The following is a 26,484-nucleotide window of genomic DNA, read 5'->3' on the forward strand; positions in this document are numbered from 1 at the left end:
AAACATAAATACTCCATCCCAAGGACGATCATGATTCTAAAGGCTACGCTTTTAATGTTAAAAGTTTATGCTGCAAAATGCATAAACATTTGACGCTCGGTACGCTTTATGTTGCAAAAAGCGCATAAAGTTTATGTTGCAAAATGCAACAGCAGACATTTGACGCTCGGTACGCTTTAGAGCGGTTATTGTCTTTGGATTTAAGTTAAATCTTTTACCCTTGGTAACATCAGTTATCTTTTCACTTTAACCTGCGATAACATGTTAGATGCTGAAGTTCTCAATTTACCAATTAATGCATATCAAGAGAGTTAGTAGTAATTGCCTAATAAATTATTTGATAGTGTAAATATCTTTTTAGCTTTGGTAATGCATAGAACTTAAACTCATTATCTTCAACATTAAAAGAAGAGTAAGGCAAGCGATAGCAACAAAATATGATTTGAATGGCCTTCCCTTCACAAATCAGATGCGACTTTTGTGAATGTTCGGCTTAACTCAGTGACAACTTAGTTTGCATCAAAGCAACTAATCTTAGCACAAAGGTATAGAAAATTTTCTTAAGTTACAACACATACAATCGCTGAAGCTCAGCGTGTAACTGTTAGCTTACAAATCCATCCCTCTGTGTCTCCTATATGAATAAATAAAGAGAGAATCTTGGAGAGAAAATTAGTGATGGAAAAAAAGAATAAGAGAATTTTCAAAAGAAAAAAGAAAAAATGGAGAAAAGAAACACTAACATACATGCACATGCTTGGCAACAATATCAGAAGGATGCATCTATGCTCAATATCCTCTCATACACAACATAAACCTATAGCATCCCTCTGAACAAAAATGAAAAAATGGTGGGGATATTGAAAAAATAATATTAACCAAATTAGACTACTTAACTTTGGACAGACTACTGTAGGCTAGTGCTACCTCATAACTGTTGCTGTTGTCGTCGTTGTGTTCGGATGTTCCAACTCCTCAGGTGGAGGCTTGACATATTTTCCTAATGCTTTTTGATGAGTTCGTTTCTTAATCCTCAAGATTTTATCCTTACTTTGTTGCCTCCTTTTCTCCTTCTCTTTGTTTCTCAAATTTCTCTCTTTCTCATAGATACCTAGCCAAAACACTTCACCAGTTGACGGCCACAACCACCTTCTTTTTGGGTGGTCAGTATCCATCTCCTCAGCCAGCTCCTCGTCCATGCTCTTAAGAGTGTTAAGTTGAAACCATTTCACCCACATTTTGCCTTTACGGCTTTTTAGTCTATGTTGTTCTTGCATTAAGCCCGTCTGTGGATCCACGTACATCATTCTTCTTGCACTATGGTATGCCCAAACATTTACAAGCATCTCAAGGACTCTAGAATAACAATGTTTGTCCTGAAAAATATGTCAGAAAAATTTGATGGTTAAAAGCTAAGTCCATAACAATGTCAACAATAATATTATTTTCTTCTGCGCACCGAGTTTTTTTCTTCCTTTTTTTTTGGGTGGCTCCTCCACTATTCCTTGAGCCGAGGGTCTATGAGAAACAACATCTCTATCTCTATAAGGTAGGGGTAAGGTCTGCGTGCACACTATCCTCCCCAGACCCCATTTATGGGATTACACCGAGTTTGTTAATGTTGTTTTGGGTGGCTCGGGGAGCAGTGTGATGGAGCTGGGGGGGGGGGGGGGGCGAGGTTATCAATGCAGTAATCTGCATAATAACGTGGCTCGTACAAGGGAATATCCCTCTACCTTTTTCATTCTCCTCCTCCCCTCTTTTATATACCAAATCCAGTAAAATATAGAATTTGTATTTTGAGAGTTATATATTTCAATACTTCTCTATTTTCTAAAGACTTCATATAACTCCCTCCTTTTGCTCATTCTGCTAGTTGTTTAACAACCAGGTCTCAGAAGCAGGAGGTTAGTGAGCAAATTCCATAGCACGTGCAAATGCATGAATTAAACATGGTAAAGATGCATTTTGTTCACATTTTAATGTTGTTTGCCTTCCAAATTAGGATCACTACCTTGGTCAAACTCAGATAACATCGGCCACTTCGATGGTGATCTTCGTAAAATTGTGAGTCGAGTGCATCAACAAACATCCTGCGAAGAAAGATGACATCTTAACAGAACTTTCACCAAGGAAAATAAACCAGGACCTCAATCTCAGGATTCAACTAAGAAAAAGCATTCAAACCTTGAAAACATAACAAACTCTAGGAAAGACTTGGTAGGCAAGGCCCAGGAGTGCATGACAGACCATGTGTCTCCATCCATAGGCATGGGAGGAAGAGAGCTCAAATTCTGTTTTAAGCCGTACATCTTTTTTAGCGCCTCAGAGAAAGCAAACCTTCAATAGATCACGTGAAAGACATTAGGTAATACATTACGAACAGATATCAAACATAGGAAGTGTTTATTTGAAGCAAGGATGTTGCGAATCATGACAGTAAATTTAATAAATGTAGGGAGCCTTACTGGCAATTTCCAGCGTTAAGAGCATCACAAAATGACCAGAAATCTTGTCTAAGCGGGTTCCTTGGGTCCACATCCATACGAGCCCAGAAATAGAGTGTGTCACCATGCCTTCGCGCTTCAATAGCATCAACTAGTGACTTTTCAGCAGTGTTGGACAACAATTGCTGTTTATGCAACAATGTTAGTGTAAATTGTAAATCATAAAAACCAATGGGTACACCAATGCAATTTGCACTAAAAGCATCAATTCACTTAATTCACTTGCCAAGCTAGACCTATCAACACCAAAAATATTCAAACAAACTTGCTGGCAAGTTACTTGTTCCATTCAAGGCAGAAGCGAAGAACCTCTGGCCACTTAAATCTAGTCAGCTGAAGCAGTAAATTTGAGAGCGTGAATTAGCAATCTTTTACTTGATTAGTCACATTGTTTGGCCAGACAATACACGACAAGTTACCTCCCAGGATAGCAACTACCCTCCAAAGCCCACATTGATCAGCATAACCCACCCCCCCCTCCACCTCCCCCCCCCCCCCAAAAAAAAATGCCTATCAAGATTTTCTATTCTATAAAACATTTAGATTTTATAATTGGATGGACCTCTTGGTTTCTTGTTTGTTCAGCCAGAAAATTGAGGATTTAAAACGGATTCATTGTGTCCTATTATGGTGATTGGCTTTCAAATTTCCTATTTTAATAGGATATTTGCGGCTATGCAGTATCTCAAGGGGAATAATACACGGAACTTATGCATTGTTAAAGAAAGTTATGTTCAGACTTGAGCCTTTGTTGACACGTTACTGGAATTTCAACATCTCCGTAAACTTATAAGAGAAAAATGATTATGTTTGTACTTCATCAAAATGACTCACATCCATGTTTACAGTTATGCATGAGCAGTGGCGAAGCTAGGAATTTACCCAAGGATATTCAAATTTGAAAGAAGTGAAAAAAAATCCTGACAAAGGTTGTTCAATATGTGTTATATACCTCTAAAACGTAATATTTTATCTATATATAGAGTGCAATTTTTCGACGACCCTTATAAAACATGTGGCTTCGCCACTGTGCATGAGTTAGTACTAGAAGATTTCAAAATTCTTTTCCCATATTTTGGAAATAGAAGTTAACTATTTGATCATGATATATTAAGTCAAATTTCGTTGGGAAGAGTTGGAATTTATTTTACAACTTCGTACTTTGGAGACAACAATGTGTGGACCACCTGAAGTCCTTATTTCTCATTTGGGAAGGTCAGGTTTCTATGCACAGTCTAACTTGAAGAAATCATACTCCACTTAGACCCATGAGGCACTGGTGATGATATAGATGCATATATTGTAACTATTGTTAAGAAAATAGACCTCGGGCCCAACTCAACCACAAACTAGCTAATGAGGTGAGGATTTTCCAAGACCATATAAGGATATTCCAAGACCATATAAGGAGACAACAATTCATTCTCTCAACCAATGCAGGATATTCTTAAACTATGACTTAAATGCATACATCTGGACCTTTTTTTTCTTCAAGACTTTTACTAGAATGAATTTAAATTTGAACAGTCATATGTGATTTTGACTCTAGGTTACCTCAGGTATAGACTACCATTTTCAATAGGTTTGAAGTTATTTTCAGGATGTTTGGATAGCTTATTTAATAAATATGTTGAGTGCAGAGGTTGAAGCATCTGAAATCAAATTTTTACGAGTTATTCCTGATAAAGACTGCATGGTATGGGTCGTGACAGGTGAACCAACATTCACATAGTTACTTGACATCAAGAAGGTAAATGGAGATAGTTGTCACCAAAACTAGTCTGTCAAAAAGGCAATTTATTAGAGCTGAAAAAGCGAGAGAAATCTAGACAGTCCTGCCCCCATACAGTGAAAGCATGCTTAACACAACCTATAGCATAAAAGGTATTTGAGCCGCGTCTAAACTAAATTGGACAAGGGCCATACTCTCTCTTCTGTGGATATGCTATCATGTAGCAAAAGAACAAGTTGCCTAAAGTACAAACGAAAACGGTGACATCCATGAACAATATATACTCCATCTGTTTCAATTTATATGACGCACTTTTCTTATTAGTCTATTTCGAAAAGAATAACACATTTCTATATTTGGGAACAATTTAACTTTAAAGTATCTTTTTTACCCATTTTACTCTTAATGAAAAGCTTTTATAGCAACACAAATGTTATGGAATGTTTAAGACCACAAGTTTCAAAAATCTTTTTCCTTAAACTTTGTGCCAAGTCAAACTACGTCATAAATTGAAACGGCGGGAGTACCTGTCTTGCTGTTGCTCTCCAAGATTGAAACCCTATCCAGGCATTTTTGTGTATCCTATCAATCCTGTTAGCAATAGCGAAAAAGGCTCCATATTCACCAAGAACGTCTCTATAGTAAGGGTTATTTAGAAGTGGAAGCCGAGAAGGACCATCAATATCATCATGACCGGATCGTCTCCCTTTGGTAGACTACAATGAGCCAATTCAGATACACATCAGACTGGGGAGTGACGTTTTATTATCCACCAGCATCAAAAAGATTATGAATCATACTAAATCTTTGGCAGTAAAATCACATTGAAAGATCATAACTAAATATATCAACACTAAATGAAAATAAATAGTACTTCACCAATTATAGCTAGTACCATGTCATTTTGCAAATTAAGTTGCATTTTCTCTCTCGCTCAGGTTGGCATCCAATTTCAATGAAGAAATAAAAGGACACTGATAAGCCAAAGAAAACAACCCTCCTAGAGCAAATTGTCAATTCAACTTTTGAAAAGATTTCCCACTTGTGGGACTACACTGGATTTTTTGTTGTTGTTGTTGTTGTTGTTCCCACAGAGAAATTGATAAAAAGAAAAGGAAAAGAGAAAACCACCAAATATATAAAGCATTTTTGTGACACGCTTGGAAAAAGTGATATTTGTTTAAGCTTAAAACATACAAACACTATTGCAAAGCTTCCATTCCTATTTCTTTCAGTAGCACAAAATTTCAGTTTTTTTTTACATATGGTTCATGGTATGACTTGATACAATGAATAAAACTAAGGAGAAAACAAATAACTTTATGCTACCAGACATAACCTGCCAAGCAAGCCATAGAGAAATAGCAAGCAATTTGAAATCAAGATGACTCACAAGTCCAAGACCACGATAAAGTGTTGTACTATGCAAGAAGGGCCAGGTCCCTTCGCCGAAATAAGGTTCATAAATGCACAATGGCTGACCAGTTCTTTCAAGCTCCCCTTCATCCCTTTCACGCAAATCGTTCCTAGACCGATCAGCCCTTTTGGCATTTCTGTATACTTCCTCCCATGTTCCCCGAGGTTGATCAGTTCTGTCCTTCAACTGCATCGAATTCAAATGCAAGCAGATAAAAGTCATATTAATCTACGGAATGTGCCAATTACAAAACAACTCCTTTTGCTTTGGTGGTAGAAGTAATGACTACATCACAAAGTCGAGTGTTAAAGGGAGATCAAACGGAAGAAGGGAAACAACAGCAAGTCCAAGAATCAATTACCTCTTCGTCTTCTCTTCTCTTTCTCACATTAGCTATCTCAGTATTTCTGTGGTCCTCCCAAATGCTGTACAAAAAGTTCTCATTCTTCTCCACCACAGCTGCAGAACCCTCTCTTTGGGTCGGATTCCATTGCCTTTCAATCTTATTCAAATAACTTGAGGTCTTCAAAGTCTTGTTCTGAGAATATTTTGTTTCGATTGCTTCAAAAAGATGCCACTGCCATTCTGCTTTTGGTTTTACAGGAATTTCAGTAACAGCCTTGGGATATGCAACTTCGGATGGAAATCGGAGAATGTTCTCCAATAATAAAGCATACCCTTCCACACTTTCTGAAACCATAAGGTTCCTTGCAGTATATTGTCCAACTGAAGCAGCATTGTGGGCTAGAACTGATAGTTCACCATTTGATACGAGTTGCAACATGATCTGTGTTAAAACGTTGACATTTTCTTTTGGAAAAAGATAGCCATTGACACTATCATTGACCTAATAAGAGTGTAAAAATAGTCAGTCCCTTGCTTTAAAAGTCAAAAACCACCCTACATCGACCCAATAAGTAAAACACTTAGTTCCTTTCTTTAAATGTCAATTATTATTATACATTTAAGCCCGTGAAGACAAATTATTCAGTGCATGAGATATGTTTGACCAAATGCTTTGTGCACTGGGTGTGTTAAACTAGGCCAAAGAAAAGCTATGATTGTCTTAAAACATATCAAGTACTAACCATTAATGAGTTAAGATACGTACATATTTCTTTATCATTGGTAGATCTGGAGCCACTATAGGTTTCCCAAAGCACATTGCCTTTAGCAAAGTGATCGGAAAAGATTGCTCCTCACGGAAAGATGCATATATGACAAGGTCAGCCACACTCAAAGTTTTATCTGTATCTTCGGCAGGAGCAACGTGCTTCACCATTCCCTCGGGATATCTTAAGTTCCGCGCAATAGCCTATGGAAATCACATTGCCAAGTTACTACCCGTACATATGAGAAGAACCAAAAAGAAAAAGAATTACAGACATTCAAATTGCTAAAGTATATACCAAGAAAAGAAAAAAAGATCCTACCTCCACAGCCACACTGTAATTGGCATTTGAACCCCCAGCAAGTACAACAATCTTGAAACGGGAGTTTGAATTGCCATCATTTGTTAATTCAGGAAAAACCGGTAATAAAGCCTGTAAAACAAGGGCTTGTTCTAGCCAGAGGCCTTTATATAGAAGCTGACTCCCCACAACCACAATAACAAAGTCTTCAGGTGCATAGTCCATCTTAGCTCGTATATTATCATTGGATACAGCCATCGACATATCAACTTCCCATGCTTCTTTAGGAGAACCCGGAATAACAAAGTAGTTTCCAGCATCACAGACTGAATAAGCTATCTAAATAATGTATCACTCATAGTTAGCGCACAGATAACACCGATTCCTCACTAACAAGAACCAAAGTATGAGAATGCGGAAGGGAGTTTGAATAACAGCCGTTTCAATAATTTTAATAGTTGATGATGAGGACATATGAATTGTGTTTGCTTAGGCAATAATTAACGATATCTAAATATTTCATGGATTACATGTTATTTCCTTCTTGGGAAGGCAATATAATGTGTGAGATGACCTCTACCATGACAACTCTATTGTGCATTACAGAATACCAACACTTAAAAAGAGTGCAAATCATTTTTCACCCAGAATTTTACAGCAGTTAGACATGCATGGAAGCTAGACTCTTGCTGCACACCTGTACTTAAGAGACAAAGGAGAGAACTAAGTTTGATTAAAGAGCAATACCGGTAGGATATAGTTTGGGAAGACAACAACATTGGCACGAGTAAAGATTTTTCTCCAGTTGTCCACAACATTGTTCTGCCCACTTGAAATATACTGCTCCAACCGAGAAGCAAGTGTAACTTCATTAATGGTCCATACCAGAGGTACATTCTTGAAAGGCTCCTGCATTACACTGTCACAAATATCATTGGAAAAAGGCACCGGAAAAGAGTGCGATAAGAGAAAGGAAAATGATGCAAATTAAACTTCTTATCACCATAGTTAAGATAGTGCAACATAAATACAAATGCTTTGAAAATAAGTTACGCAAGAAATGGGCAATACTTATTAGAACGTGATTATTTTAAGTGACAAAGTTATCTAACAAGACCGTCTCTGAGCGTATATCACATGTGAGATAGATTGACCAAAAATTCAATCTAAAACCAAACCTGTCTGGAACTCAAAAAATTATAGATCTTCACAACAAGACATAATCCTCTTTTTTTCGAACAAGGTAACAAGATATAATTTTATTAACAATTAGAGTAGTCCTTAGCACAAAGACAGTGCTAAGAGAAACCAAAGTTACAGGACCCTCCAAAAAAAAAAATAGTCCTGCTCTAGTTACAAAGCTCCCAAAATGTCAACTATGGTATCTACATCTTCTACAAGAGCTTCTTTGCACCAAAAGTGAAACAAAAATATATCATTCATCATGATCTTCTGTTCGGAGTTTGCTATCCCTTCAAAACATCTAGAGTTTCTTTCCTTCCAAATTGCCCACCAAATACATGCAGGAATCATGTTCCACCAAATCCTGTTCCTCAAAATGTTGCCTGGTTTTTTCCAACAAGATGTAATCCTCTTTTTAAAAATTAAAACGAGGAAGACATAATACTACATACTATTAAACACCTATACCATTTCTAAAATGCGTTTAGGTTGAGAATCGGGTCGGGAGGCGGGGCAGGGTATAGGGGGTGGGGCAGGGGGCAAGGGGGGCAAGGGTGCGTTTAGGTTGAGAATCGGGTCATGGAACATAGGGACGTTAACGGGTAAGTCTATCGAGTTGGCGAAGATTCTCTAGAAGAGGAAGGTCAATATAGCATGTGTTCAAGAGACTAAGTGGGTAGGATCGAAGGCGAGGAATGTAAATGGGTTTAAACTGTGGTACTCTGGACGCTCAAAGGGTAAGAACGAAGTGGGTATTTTGGTAGACAGGGATCTTAGGGAGTCGGTGGTTGAGGTTAGGCGGGTGAGTGATAGATTAATGTTTATTAAGTTAGTGGTTGGAGGGCTCACTCTAAATGTCATTAGCGCATAAGCGCCCCAAGCGGGTTTGGATGAAGAGGTTAAGAGGTTTTTGGGAGGGTTTGGATGAAGTGGTGCGTGGTATTCTGCCCACGAAGAAGTTATTTATAGGAGGGGATTTCAACGGGCATATCGGCGCGTCTGCCAGTAGTTATGGCGAGGTACATGGCGGTTGTGGCTTTGGGGTTAGGAACGGAGGTGGAACTTCTCTATTGGATTTCGCTAAGGCTTTTGAGTTGGTGATTGCAAACTCTATGTTCTCGAAGAGAGAGGAGCATTTGGTTACTTTTCAGAGTAAGATCGATTATCTTCTCCTAAGGAAGTATGATAGAGGGTTGTGCAAGGATTGCAAGGTTATCCCGAGTGAGTCACTTGTGACCCAACATCGGCTCTTGGTGGTGGACGTCAGCATCCCGATAAGGAGGAAGAGGAGGGTGGTTCGGGGTAGTCCGAGGATTAGGTGGGGTGCCTTGACGAAGAGAAAGCTCACGAGATGGGGAGGAGGCTATTGGCTATGGGGGGCCTGGAGAAGTAGTGGGGAAGCTAGCGGTATGTGGACGATGACGGCAAACAGTATTAGGAAGGCGGCACAAGAGGTACTAGGGGTCTCGAAAGGTTACTCGGGCGGGCACAAGGGTGATTGGTGGTGGAACACCGAGGTCCAGGGTAAGGTGGAGGAAAAGAAAGCGGCGTATCGACGGTTAGTGGAGAGTACGGACGAGGAGGAGAGGCAGAGGAATAGAGTAAGTTATAATGAAGCTAAGAAGGTGGCGAAGTTAGCGGTCACAGAAGCGAAGAATGCAGCATTTGGTCGCATATACGAAGAATTGCGGGAAAAAGGCGGAGATAAGAAGTTGTTCCGGCTGGCCAAGGCGAGGGAAAAGACGACTTGAGATCTAGACCAAGTGAGGTGCATCAAGGACGAGGAAGACCAAGTGTTAATAGAGGACGCGCAGATTAAGCGGAGGTGGCAGACGTACTTCCATAAGCTGCTAAATGATGAAGGGGAGAAAGACATTGTGCTAGGGGAATTGGAGCACTCCGAGTGTCACCGAGATTTTAGCTACTGTAGGCGCATTAGAGTCGAGGAGGTTGTCGGGGCTATGCGTAATATGTGCAGGGGCAGAGCGACAGGGCCAGATGAAATTCCAGTAGAATTTTGGAAGTATGTGAGTAAAGCAGAATTGAGAGGCTAACTGGGCTGTTTAATGTTATTTTCAAGACGAAGGAGATGCCAGAGGAATGGAGGTGGAGTACGATGATTACGCTATACAAGAACAAAGGCGATATCCAGAACTATAACAACTATAGGGGCATCAAGCTATTGAGTCATACCATGAAAGTGTGGGAGAGGGTAGTGGAAGCGAGGGTAAGGAGGCTGGTGTCGATATCCGAGAATCAGTTTGGGTTCATGCCTGATCGTTCCACTACGGAAGCGATCCATCTTATTTGGAGGTTGGTGGAACTGTACAGGGATAGGAGGAGGGATTTGCACCTGGTATTTATTGACCTAGAGAAAGCTTATGATAAGGTACCTAGGGAAGTTCTTTGGAGATGTCTCGAGGTGAAAGGTGTTCTGGTGGCTTATATTAGGGTGATTAAGGATATGTATGATGGAGCTAAGACTCGGGTTAGGACAGTAGGGGGCGACTCGGAGCATTTTCCGGTTGTTATGGAGCTACACCAAGGATCTGCGATCAGCCCGTTCTTATTTGCCCTGACGATGGACGCACTAACACACCATATCCAAGGGGAGGTGCCATGGTGTATGTTATTCGTTGATGATATAGTACTGATTGATGAGACGCGAGGTGGTGTTAACGAGAGATTGGAGGTTTGGAGACGGACCCTTGAGTCTAAAGGTTTCAAGCTGAGCAGGACTAAGACTGAATACGTGGAGTTCAAGTTCGGCAGTGTGCCGGGTGAAGCGGACGTGGACGTGAGGCTTGACTCACAAGTCATCCCCAAGAAAGGGAGCTTCAAGTACCTGGGGTCGATTATACAGGGGGATGGGGATATTGACAAGGAAGTCACGCACCGTGTAGGAGTGGGGTGGATAAAATGGAGGCTAGCGTCTGGTGTTCTGTGTGACAGGAAGGTGCCTCCGGAACTTAAAGGAAAGTTCTATAGAACGGTGGTTAGGTCGTCCATGTTGTATGGTGCAGAGTGTTGGCTAGTGAAGAATTCTCATATCCAGAAGATGAAAATTGCAGAGATGAGGATGCTGAGATGGATGTGTGGACACACTAAGCTAGATAAGATTAGGAATGACGATATTCGGGTGAAGGTGGGCATGGCTCCCATGGAAGACAAGATGCGGGAAGCTAGGCTTAGATGGTTCGGGCACGTGAAGAGGAGAAGCCTGGATGCACCGGTGAGGTGTGAATGGCTGGCCTTAACGGGTATGAGGAGAGGTAGAGGGCGGCCTAAGAAATATTAGGGAGAGGTGATCAGGCAGGACGTGGTGTGGATGCAGATTTCCGAGGACATGGCCCTTGATAGAAAGTTGTGTGGAGGTCGAGCACTAGGGTTGTAGGTTAGGAGATAGGAGGCTAGTATGATAGTGTCTTGTTTTAGGCTGTTAGGGGCTCCAGTTGTGTTCTTAATAATTCTTTAGGGTCAAAAGTTAGGCTATAGTATGTTTAGCGGCCCTGTATGTACATATTATTCCCTTGTGTATGTAGTATTGTGCCTTTGTTGATGCTTAGTGTTAATACTTTGCTCTCTATTTTCAGGTTATTGCGTTGCTGGGGTTATCTGTTAGGATTCCTTTGCTGCTACTGATACATTGTCTCTTTCCTTCTTGTGCCGAGGGTCTACCGGAAACAGCCTCTCTACTCCTCCGGAGTAGGGGTAAGGTCTGCGTACACACTACCCTCCCCAGACCCCACATGTGGGATCTCACTAGGTTGTTGTTGTTGTACTCTTTCTAAAATGCACGGTTGTACAGTCTAGTATATGTTCACACCATTAATAGGATTTGGCCTAAAATATATTAGAAAATTGCACCAGATATGCACCACATAAAACCAAAATCCAGATTAGATCATTTTCTACCTAAAGAAAAGGGAGCTGAAGGTCATCAGCCTACTAAATTAAAACACCCATGAAACCACTCCTGAAGAGCCCAAACTAGGAAATCATCAGCAATTCTTTCAACCAGAACCAGAGCATAACTAACTTGGGTTCATTGAGTTTTATAGCATCTCTTGCATGTATCTTTGGATATATCAAACAATTCTGAGTTGAATTGGTTATGTAGATATTTATCAGGTAAGGCAGCAATTTGCATACTCCACGAAGAATGAAAGGAGGAAAATGACAAAAGTATTAACGAACAGGACAGTTAAGGAAGATATAATGCTTACCAAGACAAGACGTTGACAGCTTCAAGAGAGTTCACCAGTAGGCCATCATAGCTACAAAGAGTATGTAAAATAATCAGAAACTATGTCATTCCAATTTTTCGGTAATAGATGGATTCTGGGTGGTGAAATATTTAAGATTATAAGGTACAGGGAACTACAACTCTTAACATGCCATGTACTCTTAATATATATCTGATGAAGAGTAGATAAAATTATGTCTGATTGCAGGAGCCTAGTAAAGGTATACAACAAGTAGAAAAATGATTCTTGAGCTACAGACAAAGAGTTTTCATACATCAATCATTAATCAAAAGTTATGCAATTATTAGAACATAATAAAAAGATACATACTTTAACCAATCTACAGAGATCTTTGTATCCCCATTGGTGTTCGTGATGATGACTGGAACTCCTACATCTTTCCAAATGGATCTCACTGGACCATCTTCAAGCGAGAGCACCTGCAGATTTTTGTAAGGTTTATCAAAAGAAATAACCATCTCTTGTAAGATAAGGTGAAACTTTTGTTTGTTCCACAACCTCTGATACTTGTAGCCTAGCAGGACATGCCAGCTGTAGGCACCAAGCAACATTCATGCCTTCTTTGTGCTAGTAAAAATTATTAAGGAAACTAAACAGTAATTGTTTAGAGAATACATTATTGAGATGGACTTATTTACAGGTCTTGTTGGATTGACAAATAATCTTTCACGGTGCTACCCATAAGTTGAAAACATTCAGGTTGCCCGTTCTTAAACCACCAAGTGTGCAAAAGCTGAAATTCATTCACCAGGCATCTTTATACAATAAGCTAAGCTGATGTTAAAGCATTCTGTTGTCTTTTTATTTCTCCAGCATTTTAGAAAAATCTTCATCAATCCTTTTTTACCAAGTCCAGATCAACTTGATGATCTCTCCAAGTGTATACGACAAATCTAATCACCTCTGCTTTGATACCTGATTTTTGTGATTCCCTCAGATTATCAGGTTTAACTTAGTCCTAAACCAGGCCCAAAGATTTCCAATTCCATGTGTAATTCTCCTAGCAACTTAAAAGAAAAGTTGATACAAAAAATCCTGGAAGTAGTATTCAACAAATGCAACAGTTCAACTTCTGCAGAGTCCTTGATTTCAGTAGTCACTTGTTACCCTGAGTTGACTAAACACGTAGCACTGATTACCACTTGTACATGAACAACATTGTATCCGTACTTAGAAATTTAAAGCAAGAAGTCCCTAATTGTGTTATCACTATCATTAATCTCGGAGCCTAGTTTTAACTTAGAAATTTAAAACATCCAAAACCTAGTTTTAACTTCCTGATCAGTTCCAAAACCTAGTTTGACTTACATAGCAGCTGGCATTGCCTCCATTTCAATGAGCCTTAAGGTACTAAGTAAAAATCAGACAAGTTACCTCAATTTCATAGCCAATCTCGTGTAATGCAGCTGCAACATTAGCCATCATTATTTGATATGGATCAACCAACAAATTAGCAAATACCTATATGCAGCAAACACAATCAATCAGAAACTACTTCGAAGGAATAAAACCATACAGTTGAACTGTTAAAGTAACAAAATTCTGAAATTATGACTTAACCACAGTCAAGATTTACTTTAAATAAGTAAGAATTGAACCGGGGTAGTGATGCTTACCAAAGCCAGCTTAGGTTTTCTATAACCAAATCTCAGTACAGTCCTTGAAGCAACAGTCCCATTGGCCTCCACAGCTTCATCACGAAATTTAGCTAAAAGCTTCAAAGGCTCAAACTTAATATCTTCCCCAAAATCCAAAGCCCCCAACTCTTTCAAGAGAGCTAAATCCACTACTTCACTATCTTGAGAACTCAGATTCCCTGATTTTTCCATTAAAGAACCAGGCAACAGCATCTGGAATAGAACAACAAAGAAGAAGAATACAGCCACAGTACAAATCCATTGCAAATAATTGATCTTGTTAACAAACAAGAATCTTGCAAATCTCGATCTGACTGCTCTTTGACCAAATGCATTATTCCTCCCACTAGTTGCTGATGCAGAACGAAGCAAGCTTTGATCTTTCTTTAGAGAAATCCCATTTTCAAGAGACCCCATTTACAGTCCCATCAAAATAATCACACAAAAAATCTTATATACAGCACCAACTCATAGAAGCAAAAAGCAACTAAAGAAAGAACCTTTTAAGAAATTCAAGAACACAGCTACCCACTTCTCCTAGTAGTATTTGGAAGAGCTTAAAAAAAATATTTCTTGTGATGTCAAAAGAAGAATTAGCAGAGAGTGTCCTTGTTTTCTACCATTAAAGAAATCAAGAAGATGCCTGTGAGTTTTTCTCTTCTTTTTTTCTTTTTCTCTCTCTTTCTTGAGTTAAAGACAGCTTACATCACATTAAATATAAAAAATAAAAATCTGCATATATTAAGTAATTTGTATATGAAAAAGGAAAGAGAATATGGCTATTATTGATTCAAGAAAGTAGAAGCAGCAGAAGCAAAGGATGCAAAATAAGAGAGGTGAATAAAAATCAATAGATTAAGATAGAACCCATGCGGCAGATGTGCTTACGTGGCATTGGTCGTCCTCGTTAGTCAACTTATATATATACAAAATCTACTAAAAACACTTAGGATACAGCTTTGTATGAATTATGTACACCGTATATTCCGTATTTTACATAATTTTTGTTTTTTTAGATGGACTTTGTTAAATTATATCATGTACTAAATAGGTAATCATGGATCATTTTATTTAACGGCTTTGATTGGAGTATTACATGAGAGTGTATATAATATAAAATATTATATGGACTAATTGCACAAACTACAATGATGGTGCACAAAATATTTAAATTTTTGACCAAAAGCTTATTAGATGAATAATTAAGTTGCTCAATTCAAACAGTACATAGATAATTTGATTGTTTTTTGTTGTTTAAAAGACTAATTATATGTAATTGTATACTAAAAGCAGTTACATTACGATTTTCTATACTTGCAATTATTTTCATAACCTAAATCCTTTTTTGGTATATACGTCTGATTCAGAAACGGTTATTAAAAGTTAATTGGATTATTTTGATGGATATGATGCAAATAATTTTTAAAAATTGAGTATAATATTTTAAGTACTTTAAAAGTATACAAATCATTATACAATGGATCTTTAAAAATTGGAAAAAATAAGAAATCTATTTGATAAAATTAGGAGTTTAAGTTTCTTAATGGACTGTAGAAAAGATACTACACTACTTAACTATTTACAAGAATTTTCTAAAGTAAAGGTGAATAAGCTAGAGGAAAGTGAAGATAATTTATTAGAAGCAGTCAAACTTCACTGTGTACTATTTATTGGAAACATTTTAAATTAATTTGGTGTAGATTGATTTACAGAAGTGGAAAATGAAAAACTTTTGGACAAAGGAGCTGTACTAGACGATAAATTGAATAATAAACGATATTTTGGATTTATCGAGAAGGTGAGGGAGAATTTAGTGCGATATCAGATCCGCTGCCTAGTGGTGAGGGTTTGTTTGTCTGTAAAGTGAAATTGAAGTTTGGGTCTATAGACTAAAATACCCTTCTTGTGAACGAGTGTAATAATTCACAATTTGGCAACAGAATCAGTGTTTTCATACTGCTTGAATGAAATCAAATTTTCCTTTACGAGGAAGTAATTAGGACTGTATTTTTTTCCTTTTTAACGTTTTTTTTTTTCTTAAGAAATTTACAATTACCTTTTTAAAGAAAACGTTATTCTTATTTCTCAATTGGAAAATTTCGTAAAAAGATGAAATGAGGAGGTGAAAATAGCAGGATGTGCATAACATAATGATTTTTGACAAAATATTTGCCAGCCTATTTTTAAAACATTGGCTTGATTGAATTGAATGGATTAGATCCCTAGAATTAGAATATGACCAATTGACCAATTTACAATATAGTAGTGTGTTAGTGTCTCGTGCAGTCTTGACTTTTGAGGACACATGGCGAGAGATAGGAGGAGGCAGTGAGAGGTGCCTCGTAAAAATGTTTAAGCTCAAACTTTAACTAATACGATAATAAATAAGGAGAAAAATAATAAGGTAGTTGAACTTCATGTGCAAGCTGATGAGTATAAATAAAATTTGTTAAACTTGATTTGATAAGATAAACAAAGGAAGACGTTAACTTTGATATCTAATAAAAGCTAGAATATTTCCTTTAATTAAATTTACCATACTTTAATGTAAGTGAACCCACAACAACTAAACTTAATTCAAGCTAGTAGGTATCACTGCATATATGTATTTCTTTTTTCTTATTCATTCAGTTTTTTTAGGCGACGTGAATTCCGTAAAATTGTTGTATATGTTATAAATAGAGTTTTATTTAAGATGAATGTTTATATTTTAGAGAGATTGTAAGGATTTTACGTGGCGGCTAAGTCATTTTTTCCCTATAAATAGAGGAGTTCTATTCCATTGTAATTCATCTCAACTCAATAAAAATTCACTCTCCCTACTTTTCTCTGTAATACTCTTCTTCTTCTTTTATTGTTTTATAACACATTATCAGCACGAGACTCTAACCAATTGAGTAGAAGCTTTGGGATTGAGCATTATGATTGTCAATTGTTCCATGAACTTTCTTCATGATTAAATTCTGGATTTAAGGAAAGTATTTTACTTTATTTTTCTCTTTTAAATTCTTGACATTATATAATTTGATTTTAGATACAAGCAAAAATGATGAATTTCGATTGTAACTGTCACGACCTGGAATTTCCACCGTCGGAACCGTGATGGCGCCTAACATTTCACTTGCTAGGCAAGCCAACATTAGAGATTATTAAGCCAAATTCTTAAACCTTTTAGTGATTAACAACAAACAAGCCATTACAAGTTGTAAAGGTGCGGAAATCCATAACAACCTTAATATTTATACACAACTACCTAGAATCTAGTGTCACAATTCAACGAGCTTCTAAGATTAACTACAAGTAACTGGCTGATAGAAAGTACAACTGTATTTGAATTAAAAGAAACAGTAAACTGAAAAAGCTAGAAGGGGACTCCAGGGTCTACGGACGCTGGCAGATCTATCTTGTGTCTCCTGTGGAATGAAGTCGGCTAGGCTCAAGATCAGCTAGGACTGACACCAAAATTTGCACAGGAAGTGCTGAGTCTAGTATCAGTACAACCGACCCCATATACTGGTAAGTGTCGAGCCTAACCTCGGTGAAGTAGTGACGAGGCTAAGACATGACACCTACAAATAACCTGTGTAGTATAACGTTATATATACCAATAACAGCAGTAAAGGAAGAACAAGACAAGCAATATTGGGAGGGGGACATGCCGAGGGGATCACAAGATAAAGAATCAAAACAGTGATAAAGATTTGTTCAATCAATATGCCTTAAACAGATAGAACAAGTAAAAGTGGTAAAGGAAACTGCACGGCAACCCCCTTCGTGCTTTTACTCTCAATCTCCCCATATGAAATAATAGAAACGGCACGGCATCACCCTTAGTGCATTAACCCTCTCATAACATGGTACGGCATGACCCTTCTGCCAATCACTCTAAAGAATAGGTAACTGCCACAGGAATGAAATGCGCTGACTTGGTCAGCCTATCCACAATGACCTAAACTGCATCGAACTTCTTCTGAGTTCGTGGAAGTCTAACAACGAAATTCATAGTGATACGCTCCCACTTCCACTCAGGATTTTCTAACTTTTGAAGCAAACCACCAATTCTCTGATGCTCACACTTTAACTGCTGACAATTTAGACACTAAGACACATATGAAACTTATCTTTCTTCATTCTCCTCCACCAATAATGTTGTCGCAAGTCCTGATACATCTTGGTGGCGTCCGGATGAATAGAATATCGGGAACTATGGGCCTCTTCAAGAATCAACTCACGAAGTCCATCCACATTAGGCACACAAACACGGTCCTCAAAACTCCATCATCTCCAATAGTAACCTGCTTGTCACCATTGTGCCGCACTGTGTCCCTAAGGATAAGCAAATGAGGGTCATCATATTGTCGATCTCTGATACGCTCAAATAAAGAAGACCGAGCAACTGTACAAGCTAGAATACGGCTGGGCTCAGAAACATCCAATCTCACGAACTGATTGGCCAAGACCTAAACATCTAATGCAAGCAGTCTCTCATCAACTGGAATGTACACAAGGCTGCCCATACTAGTTGACTTCCTACTCAAAGCATCGGCCACCACGTTGGCCTTTCCGGGATGATACAATATGGTGATATCATACTCTTTCAATAGCTCCAACCGCCTCCTCTGCCTCAAATTCAGCTTTTTCTGCTTGAATAGTTACTGCAAACTTCGATGATCTGTGAATACCTTACACGGCACGCCATAAAGATAGCGCCTCCAAATCTTCAGTGCATGAATAATGGATGCTAACTCTAGATCATGAACGGGGTAATTTTTCTCATGAAACTTCAGTTGCCACTAAGCATATGCAATAACCTTGCCACCCTGTATAAATACTGCACCCAGACCAATACGAGATGCATCACAATATACCGTATAAGATCCTGAATATGTGGGCAAAACCAACATAGGCGTCGTAGTCAAAGCTACCTTGAGCTTCTGAAAGCTCGCCTCACACTCGTTTGACCATCTGAATGGGGCACCCTTTTGGGTCAACCTAGTCAATGGGGATGCGATAGATGAAAACTCCTCTACAAAACAATGGTAATAACCCGCTAAACTCAAGAAACTACGAATCTTTGTGGCTGAAGTAGTCCTAGGCCAATTCTGATCGGCCTCAATCTTCTTAGGATCCACCTAAATACCATCTGCTGATACAACGTGCCCCAAGAAAGAGACTGAGTCCAACCAAAACTCGCATTTTCAAAACATAGCATATAACTATCTGTCTCTCAGAGTCTGAAGTACGATCCGAAGATGCTGCTCGTGCTCCTCTCGGTTGCGGGAGTAGATCAAGATATCATTAATAAAGACAATCACAAAGGAATCCAGGTAAGGCTTGAACACCCGGTTCATCAAATCCATAAATGTTGGTGGGGCATTTGTCAAGCCAAATGACATCACCAGGAACTCATAATGCCCATATCGAGTTTGAAAAGCTGTCTTAGGGACATCGGATGCCCTAATCCTCAACTGATGGTAGCTAGACCTCAAATCGATCTTTGAAAACACCTTGGCACCCTGAAGCTGATCAAATAAGTCATCAATCCTCGGCAATGGATACTTGTTCTTGATAGTGGCTTTGTTCAACTACCAATAATCTATGCACATCCTTACAGACCAATCTTTCTTCTTCACAAATAACACGAGCGCACCCCAGGGCGAGATACTAGGTATAATGAAGCCCTTATCAAGCAAGTATTGCAATTGTTCTTTCAATTCTTTCAACTCTAGCGGGGCCATACAGTATGGTGTGTGACGACCCGTCCGGTCGTCTTAAGAATTTATGCCTTGATCCCCTATTAACTGCTTTCCCCAAGTTTATTTCTACTATTTTGATTTGCCGGGATGTTTGGTTTTGAGTTTCGGAGAGCTTTGGGACACTTAATCCCTAAATGAGAGCTTAAGTGTTGGAAAGTTGGTCGTAGTCAGAACATTGTAAAGATGGGCTTGGAATAGAAATCTGATGCTTCCAATAGCTTTGTTGGGTGATTTCGGGCTTAGGGGCATGTTCAGATTATGTTTTGGAGGTCCGTAGCTAATTTATGCTTGAAATGCCGAAAGTTGAATTTTTGAAGTTTCCGGATCGATAGTGAGATTTTGATCCGAGGATCGGAATGGAATTCCGGAAGTTGGAGTATCTCCGTAGTATTTAATGTGACGTGTGTACAAAATTTCAGGTTATTCGGACGAGGTTTGATAGACTTTTTGATCGAAAGCGTATTTTTAGAGTTTTTGAAATTCTTAGGCTTGAATACGATGAAAAATAGGTGTTTTGATGTTGTTTTGAATGTTCCAAAGGTTGGAAAAAGTTTGAATGATGTTTTAGCATCGGTTGACAGGTTTGTTTGAGGTCCCGGGGGCCTCAGGTATGTTTCGGATGCTCAATGGGTCATTTTTGGACTTAGAGGATTGCAGAAAATGCAGCAGGTCTCCAGTTCTGGTTTCCTTCTTCGTGTTCGCGAGTGGGGTCTCACATTCGTGAAGAGGATATAGGACTAGTGGAAGCTTAACGCTTCGCGTTCGCGAAGCTGAGAGGTCGTATGACTACGTGTTCGCGAAGAGGGTCCCGCGTTCGCGTAGGAGGGGGAAGTTTGCTACCGCATTCGTAACAGGGGACATTGTGTTCGCGATGAAGGAAATCTGGGCCAAGCAAAGTTGTGCTTCGCAAACGTGAGGGTCCTTCCGCGTTCGCGAAGAAGGATTTACCTGGGCAGATATAAAATTTCAAAGTCAAGGGTTTAGCCATTTTTATCAAAACTAGAGTTTGGGAGCTCAGATTTGAGCGAGATTTTTAGGAATTTTCAGAGATATCGATTGGTTAATGATTCTTAACTCCTTTTTGCTTGCAACCCATTAATCTAAACATGAATTCATCATTTAATTTCGGATTGGAGATGAAAATTGGGAAAAAGTTAGAAGGAAGTTCTTAGACCTAGAATTCGACTTTTGATTGGGAATTTTACCTTAGATTTGAATAATTTTGGTATGCGTGAACTCGGGAGAGTGTGAGGATTCTGAAAATATAAATTTTACCCGATTCCGAGACGTGGGCCCGAGGGGCATTTTGGTCATTTTACCTAATTTTGCGTATTAGCTTAGAATTTCTTTATAGAATCAGTTACTTGAAGTGTTATTTATATTATGCAATTGAATTGAATAGATTTGGGCCATTTGAAGTCGAATACTCGTGGCAAGAGCATGGTTTCGGGTTGATTTTGGGCTGGTTTGAGGTAAGTGACTTGTCTAACCTTGTGTGGGGGACCTCCCCCTTAGGATTTGGTATATTTGCTATTTGAAATGCCTTGTACGTGAGGTGACGAGTGCATACTTGAGCTAAGTGTTGAAAATCTGGTTTTCTTTAAGAAATTTCAATTGTGTTCCTTTTCCTATTTCATTTTACTTGCAATTTAAACCTGCTGTTAGCTTAGAAAAAGCATGTCTAATTGACTTAACTGTTTATTTGCTTAAACTGCCTTAATTGAATTATGTGAAGCATGTTAGATTAGAGTTACATGTTTACTTGATACAAAATTGAGCTTAATTGAGTATTCTTGTGTTGCTGCTATGTGTTTTACTTTGGGACTATGGGACGGCATCCGGGGAGATCCCCTGTACGTATTTTATGATTTGAACTGAGGTGAGAGATACCAAGAGATCCCCGGCATGTATATTGAGGATACCAAGAGACCCTCGGGATACCAAGAGATCCCTAGCACATATTGAGGATACCAAGAGATCCCTGGCATATATTGAGAGCACTAAGAGATTCTCGGGATACTGAGAGATCCCCGGTTATTTCATTGTGATTGTTTTTGCCACTGTTTCAGTTATTGAATTCCTTGTTTTCCTGTATTAAATTCTTATCGTTAGTTTTCAACTGTACTGTTTATCTTATACTGTCATGTCTTATATTCTTTATTTTATCTCAGTAGGGCCCTGACCTTCCTCGTCACTACCCGACCGAGGTTAGGCTTGACACTTACTAAGTACCGTTGTGGTGTACTTATTCCCTTCTACACATGTTTTTTATGTGCAGATCTAGGTACTGCGACTCAGTCCTATCACACTTGAGGCAAGGCGACTGCTCCAGTGACTTCAAGGTATATTTGCCGCGCTCGCAGACCGATGAATCCATTTCTATTCTCGCTTTTACGTATTAGCCCTTCTCTCTTTTTGTTCTTGTTAGACATTCTGGAGTTAGAGCACTGTGTAATGATCCTTAGCTTGTGATTCATGGGTTTTCGGGTCTTGAAAGTATGTATTGGTTTGAGAGTTAAATATTGTGTATGCCGAGCGGCACTTTTAAACACTGTTTTATCACTCTTCATTCTGTTTTAATTTATTTTTATTCCGCACTTTGGTTTATCTTCCGCAATTTAGGCTTACCTAGTCGTAGAGGACTAGGTGCCGTCACGATGGTTTACGGAGGGCAAACTGGGGTCGTGACAAGTTGGTATCAGAGCTCGAGGTTCATAGGAGTCATAGATCACAAGCCGGTTTATTAGAGTCTCGTTGATCGGTATGGAGACGTCTGTACTTATCTACGAGAGGCTATGTAACTATTAGGAAAATTTTCACTTCATTTGATTTCCTTGTCATGTGATATTTTGACATCACAATTCTAAACTTCTGTCTTCTATTCTCTCAAAGATGGTGAGGACACATGCTACCCGAGATGATCAGGCACCCGCGCCTCTTACTGCAGGAGTTAGAGGCCAGGGCCGGGGTAGAGGCCGAGGACGCGCACGTGGTGTAGCCAGAGCACTTATGCGAGCTGCCGCTGAGGTACCACCAGCAGTTCCAGCCGGAGTCCAGGCACCTGACACGCCTACTGCTACTACTACTCCAGCTCTTCAGGAGACTCTGGCACAATTCATGAGCATGTACGCCACTCTGGCTCAGGCAGGGTTGCTTCCCCTTGCTGCAACTACATCTCAGGCCAGGGAGGAGCACAGACTCCCCCCGCCCGCACTCCTGAGCAGCTAGTGCATGTTGACCAGGTCTCTGAGATTATTCTTGTACCGCCTGCAGTGCCAGTTCAGCTTGAGGGCAGGGCAGCGACTTCTGAGGAGAAGCAGTTGAGGCTTGAGAGGTTCAAGAGGTACAAGCCTCCTGTATTCAGTGGTCTAGCATCGGAGGATGCTCTGGGATTTCTAGATGAGAGTTACCGCATTCTCCGTACCATGGGTATATCAAGATCGAGTGGGGTTTCCTTCGTTACCTTCCAACTTTGAGGAGTTGCCTGTGAGTGGTGGTGCACCTATGAGTTAGACATTCCGGATGAGGCTGCTTCACTGACTTGGACTTAGTTTTCAGATCTGTTCCTGAGAGAGTATGTTCCTCAGAGCCTCAGGGATGCATGGCGCGCAGAGTTTGAGCATTTGCACCAGGATGCTATGACTGTCATAGAGTATGCTGTCCGTTACACTAGTTTGGCTAGGCATGCACCAGCCTTGGTTTCTACTATTCACGAGAGGGTTCACCGGTTTATTGAGGGCCTTATTCCCAGCATCAAGTCTAGAATGTCTCGTGAGTTGGATATGAATATTTCTTATCAGCAGGTGGTGAGCATTGATGTCACGACCCAAACCCGGACCCGGTCGTGATGGCGCCTCTCGTGAAGACAAGGCCAGCCGACACTTCTCATTTTCCAACTATTAACAGTTAAGCATTTAAGAAACGGTCTAATCATGATAAAATAAATTCAAAATAACAATGATAACATAAATACGCGGAAGAACACCCATACACAGCCCTAACCGGGGTGTCACTAGTCATGAGCATCTATAAGTCATAATATAATTATGCTAAATCCATAACTAGTACAACTGTTTGAAGGGAAATATAAGCGATAAAGGAGTAGAGACACGGGTCTGCGAATGTCAACAACTACCTCGTAATCTCCGAAAGCCCGCCTGAAGCTGGAGGAATCAGCACTCGGGAGCGGAACCAGCTACGCCTGAATCTGCACAGAAGGGTGTAGGGAGTAAAGTGAGTACTCCAACTCAGTGAGTAACAAATATAAATAACGACTGAAAGTAAAAAAATATGTAAGGCACAAGGCATTCTATAATGAAGCAGTAAAACCATTTAAAAGTAGTAAAACAGTGAAAAGTCAAGTAAAATCCTCTTTCAACAAGTAAACAAGTAATTGACAGGTAATTAAGGTAAAGTAAACAAATAGAAGTTCGCCCCTCGGGCACAGTATCACCACATCCGCCCATCGGGCAACACTTCAGAACAATAACAGCCCCTCGGACTCAATCTCATATCACAATTGGTACCCGCGCTCACTTGGGGTGTGCAGACTCCTGGAGGGGCCCCTTACGGCCCAAGTGTAATAACAAGCCATCTCGTGGCATCAAACTAGGCCCTCGGCCTCATATAAATCAAACCACCTCGTGGCATATATATATCTCAGGCCCTCGGCCTCAAATCAGTATTAGTGTTTCCTCACAACTTAGGCCTTCGGACTTACTCAGTCAATAATACTCGCAAGCCCCTCGGGCAATAGTAAAACAGTGTTTCTCAGCCCAAACATCATTTAAAATATCATTTAAGTCTTAAAACTGAGTAAACATGACTGAGTATCAAAATAGTGGAAAATAACATGACTGAGTTCGAGTATAAAGTCAAAACAATGAGGAAATAGTAATGAAAATCCCCGAAGGGTTCAAATATTGGCACGAAGCCCAAATATGGCATTCAGCCCAAATAATGATGATAGCAAATAGTTTTCAGTCAAATACGCGGTAAAATCATCAACCGGGACGGACTAAGTCACAGTTCCCAATAGTGCACTACCCCACGCTCGTCATCAAGCATGTGTCTCACTTCAACATAGCACTACGATGTGCAATCCGGGTTTCAAACCCTCAGAACATTATTTACAATCATTACTCACCTCGAATCGGCTAAATCTCTAGCTCGCGACGCCTTTGCCCCTCGAATCGGCTTCCACGCGCGTCAAATCTATCCAAAATTAGAACGAGGACGTCAAAGTATGCTAAAGGAACAAAGCCCAAGCAAAAACAATCAATAAAGGGCACAAATCCCGAAATTACCAAAACCCGACCCCCGGGCCCACGTCTCGAAATTCAGATATTTTTTCACCAATAGATTCCTTATCGGAGTTTTTTTCAATTAAAGTGACAATCGAAACGGGATTAATTATTTAAAGATTCAGAGTCGCCACTTGGGAGATTTATGATGTCCCAAGTCACCGGTTCAAATCCCGAATCGAGGGAAGGATTGATTCTGTTTAACAGTTCGCGAACCAGAAATCCGAGTAAGGAATTCTGTTAACCCGGGAGAAGGTGTTAGGCATTCCTGAGTTCCGTGGTTCTAGCACGGTCGCTCAACTGTTATATTCGGCTTAATTATCTGATTTAAACAATTATGAACCTATGTGCAAATTTTAGTTTTATGACCGCTTTTATTTAATTAAGAAAAATTCAACGTTATATAAAACGTGTTTTGAACCGCGTCACATAAATGCACCCGCAGCTCTCGACACATTTTATCTAACATTGTTAAGATTTGGAGTTGGGTCACATGAAATGCACACCCGAGTTTAAGGAAATAATTTATTAAAATAACGCACTTAAAGCAAACTTCGATGGTCAAAGTATTTTCTACACTAGTTATGAACGTTCCAAATGGACAAAATAAAGCTAGAACTAACATAAGAACATATACAGCAATACTTAGATCCATTTAATTATATCTAAAACCTAAATCACAGTCTTGTTTCAAGATAATGTCCGTTTTAATTCCAATTTGTATAACCAAACCCAACAACTCAAAACCAATCCATATTCTAAATTAAAGAATCAGTAATTCTAACATAGCAACTACTCTACCACGAATACACTAACACATAAATGAGAACTTCAATCATGAGAATGCTTTATGAAGTCCTTCGTTAAACGACAAATTTAGCAGTCATATAATTTATATAATTATAGCACTACAAAAAAACAAACCAAAATAAAAAGACACTAATCACATACTTTACTGCATGCAAGGTAACTATAGAATCCAAGCAATTATTTATGAAGGACAACACACACGACTTCAGAAACATAAATGAAAAGAAAAAAAAGAATTTTTTTCTCTAAGAATCAAATGTTTACCGAAAATAATGTTTATACAACAACGACATTAGTCAAAGATGAACTAGAAACCGAATCTGATAATAACACCTCGATTGCGTTTCGAATCTGGACCGGAATCAGCGACCCGAACTGATTCAACTCGACCGAATTTGGGTAGCGATTTCGAGCTGATTTCGATGCGGATTTGGTATAGTTTCAGGGAGTTTTGCAGCTG

At 39.3% G+C, this 26,484-nt stretch overlaps 1 protein-coding gene across 1 annotated transcript; it reads right to left on the minus strand.

Moving 5' to 3' along the window:
- Positions 1–513: 513 nt before the first annotated feature.
- On the minus strand, positions 514–14,979 carry LOC107763934 (uncharacterized). Its single transcript, XM_075217843.1, has 14 exons — positions 14,135–14,979; positions 13,893–13,979; positions 12,828–12,937; positions 12,477–12,527; positions 7,816–7,987; positions 7,090–7,407; positions 6,768–6,971; positions 6,018–6,503; positions 5,633–5,842; positions 4,767–4,955; positions 2,469–2,632; positions 2,188–2,340; positions 2,015–2,093; positions 514–1,376 (listed from the first exon to the last, which is right to left on the minus strand). Exons 1-14 carry the CDS (start codon positions 14,570–14,572, stop codon positions 924–926), a joined length of 3,114 nt encoding a protein of 1,037 aa, XP_075073944.1. The 5' UTR covers positions 14,573–14,979; the 3' UTR covers positions 514–923.
- Positions 14,980–26,484: the final 11,505 nt, after the last annotated feature.

This window comes from Nicotiana tabacum, chromosome 7 (genome assembly GCF_000715075.1).
Source record: "Nicotiana tabacum cultivar K326 chromosome 7, ASM71507v2, whole genome shotgun sequence".
In the NCBI taxonomy this organism is placed as follows: domain Eukaryota; kingdom Viridiplantae; phylum Streptophyta; class Magnoliopsida; order Solanales; family Solanaceae; genus Nicotiana; species Nicotiana tabacum.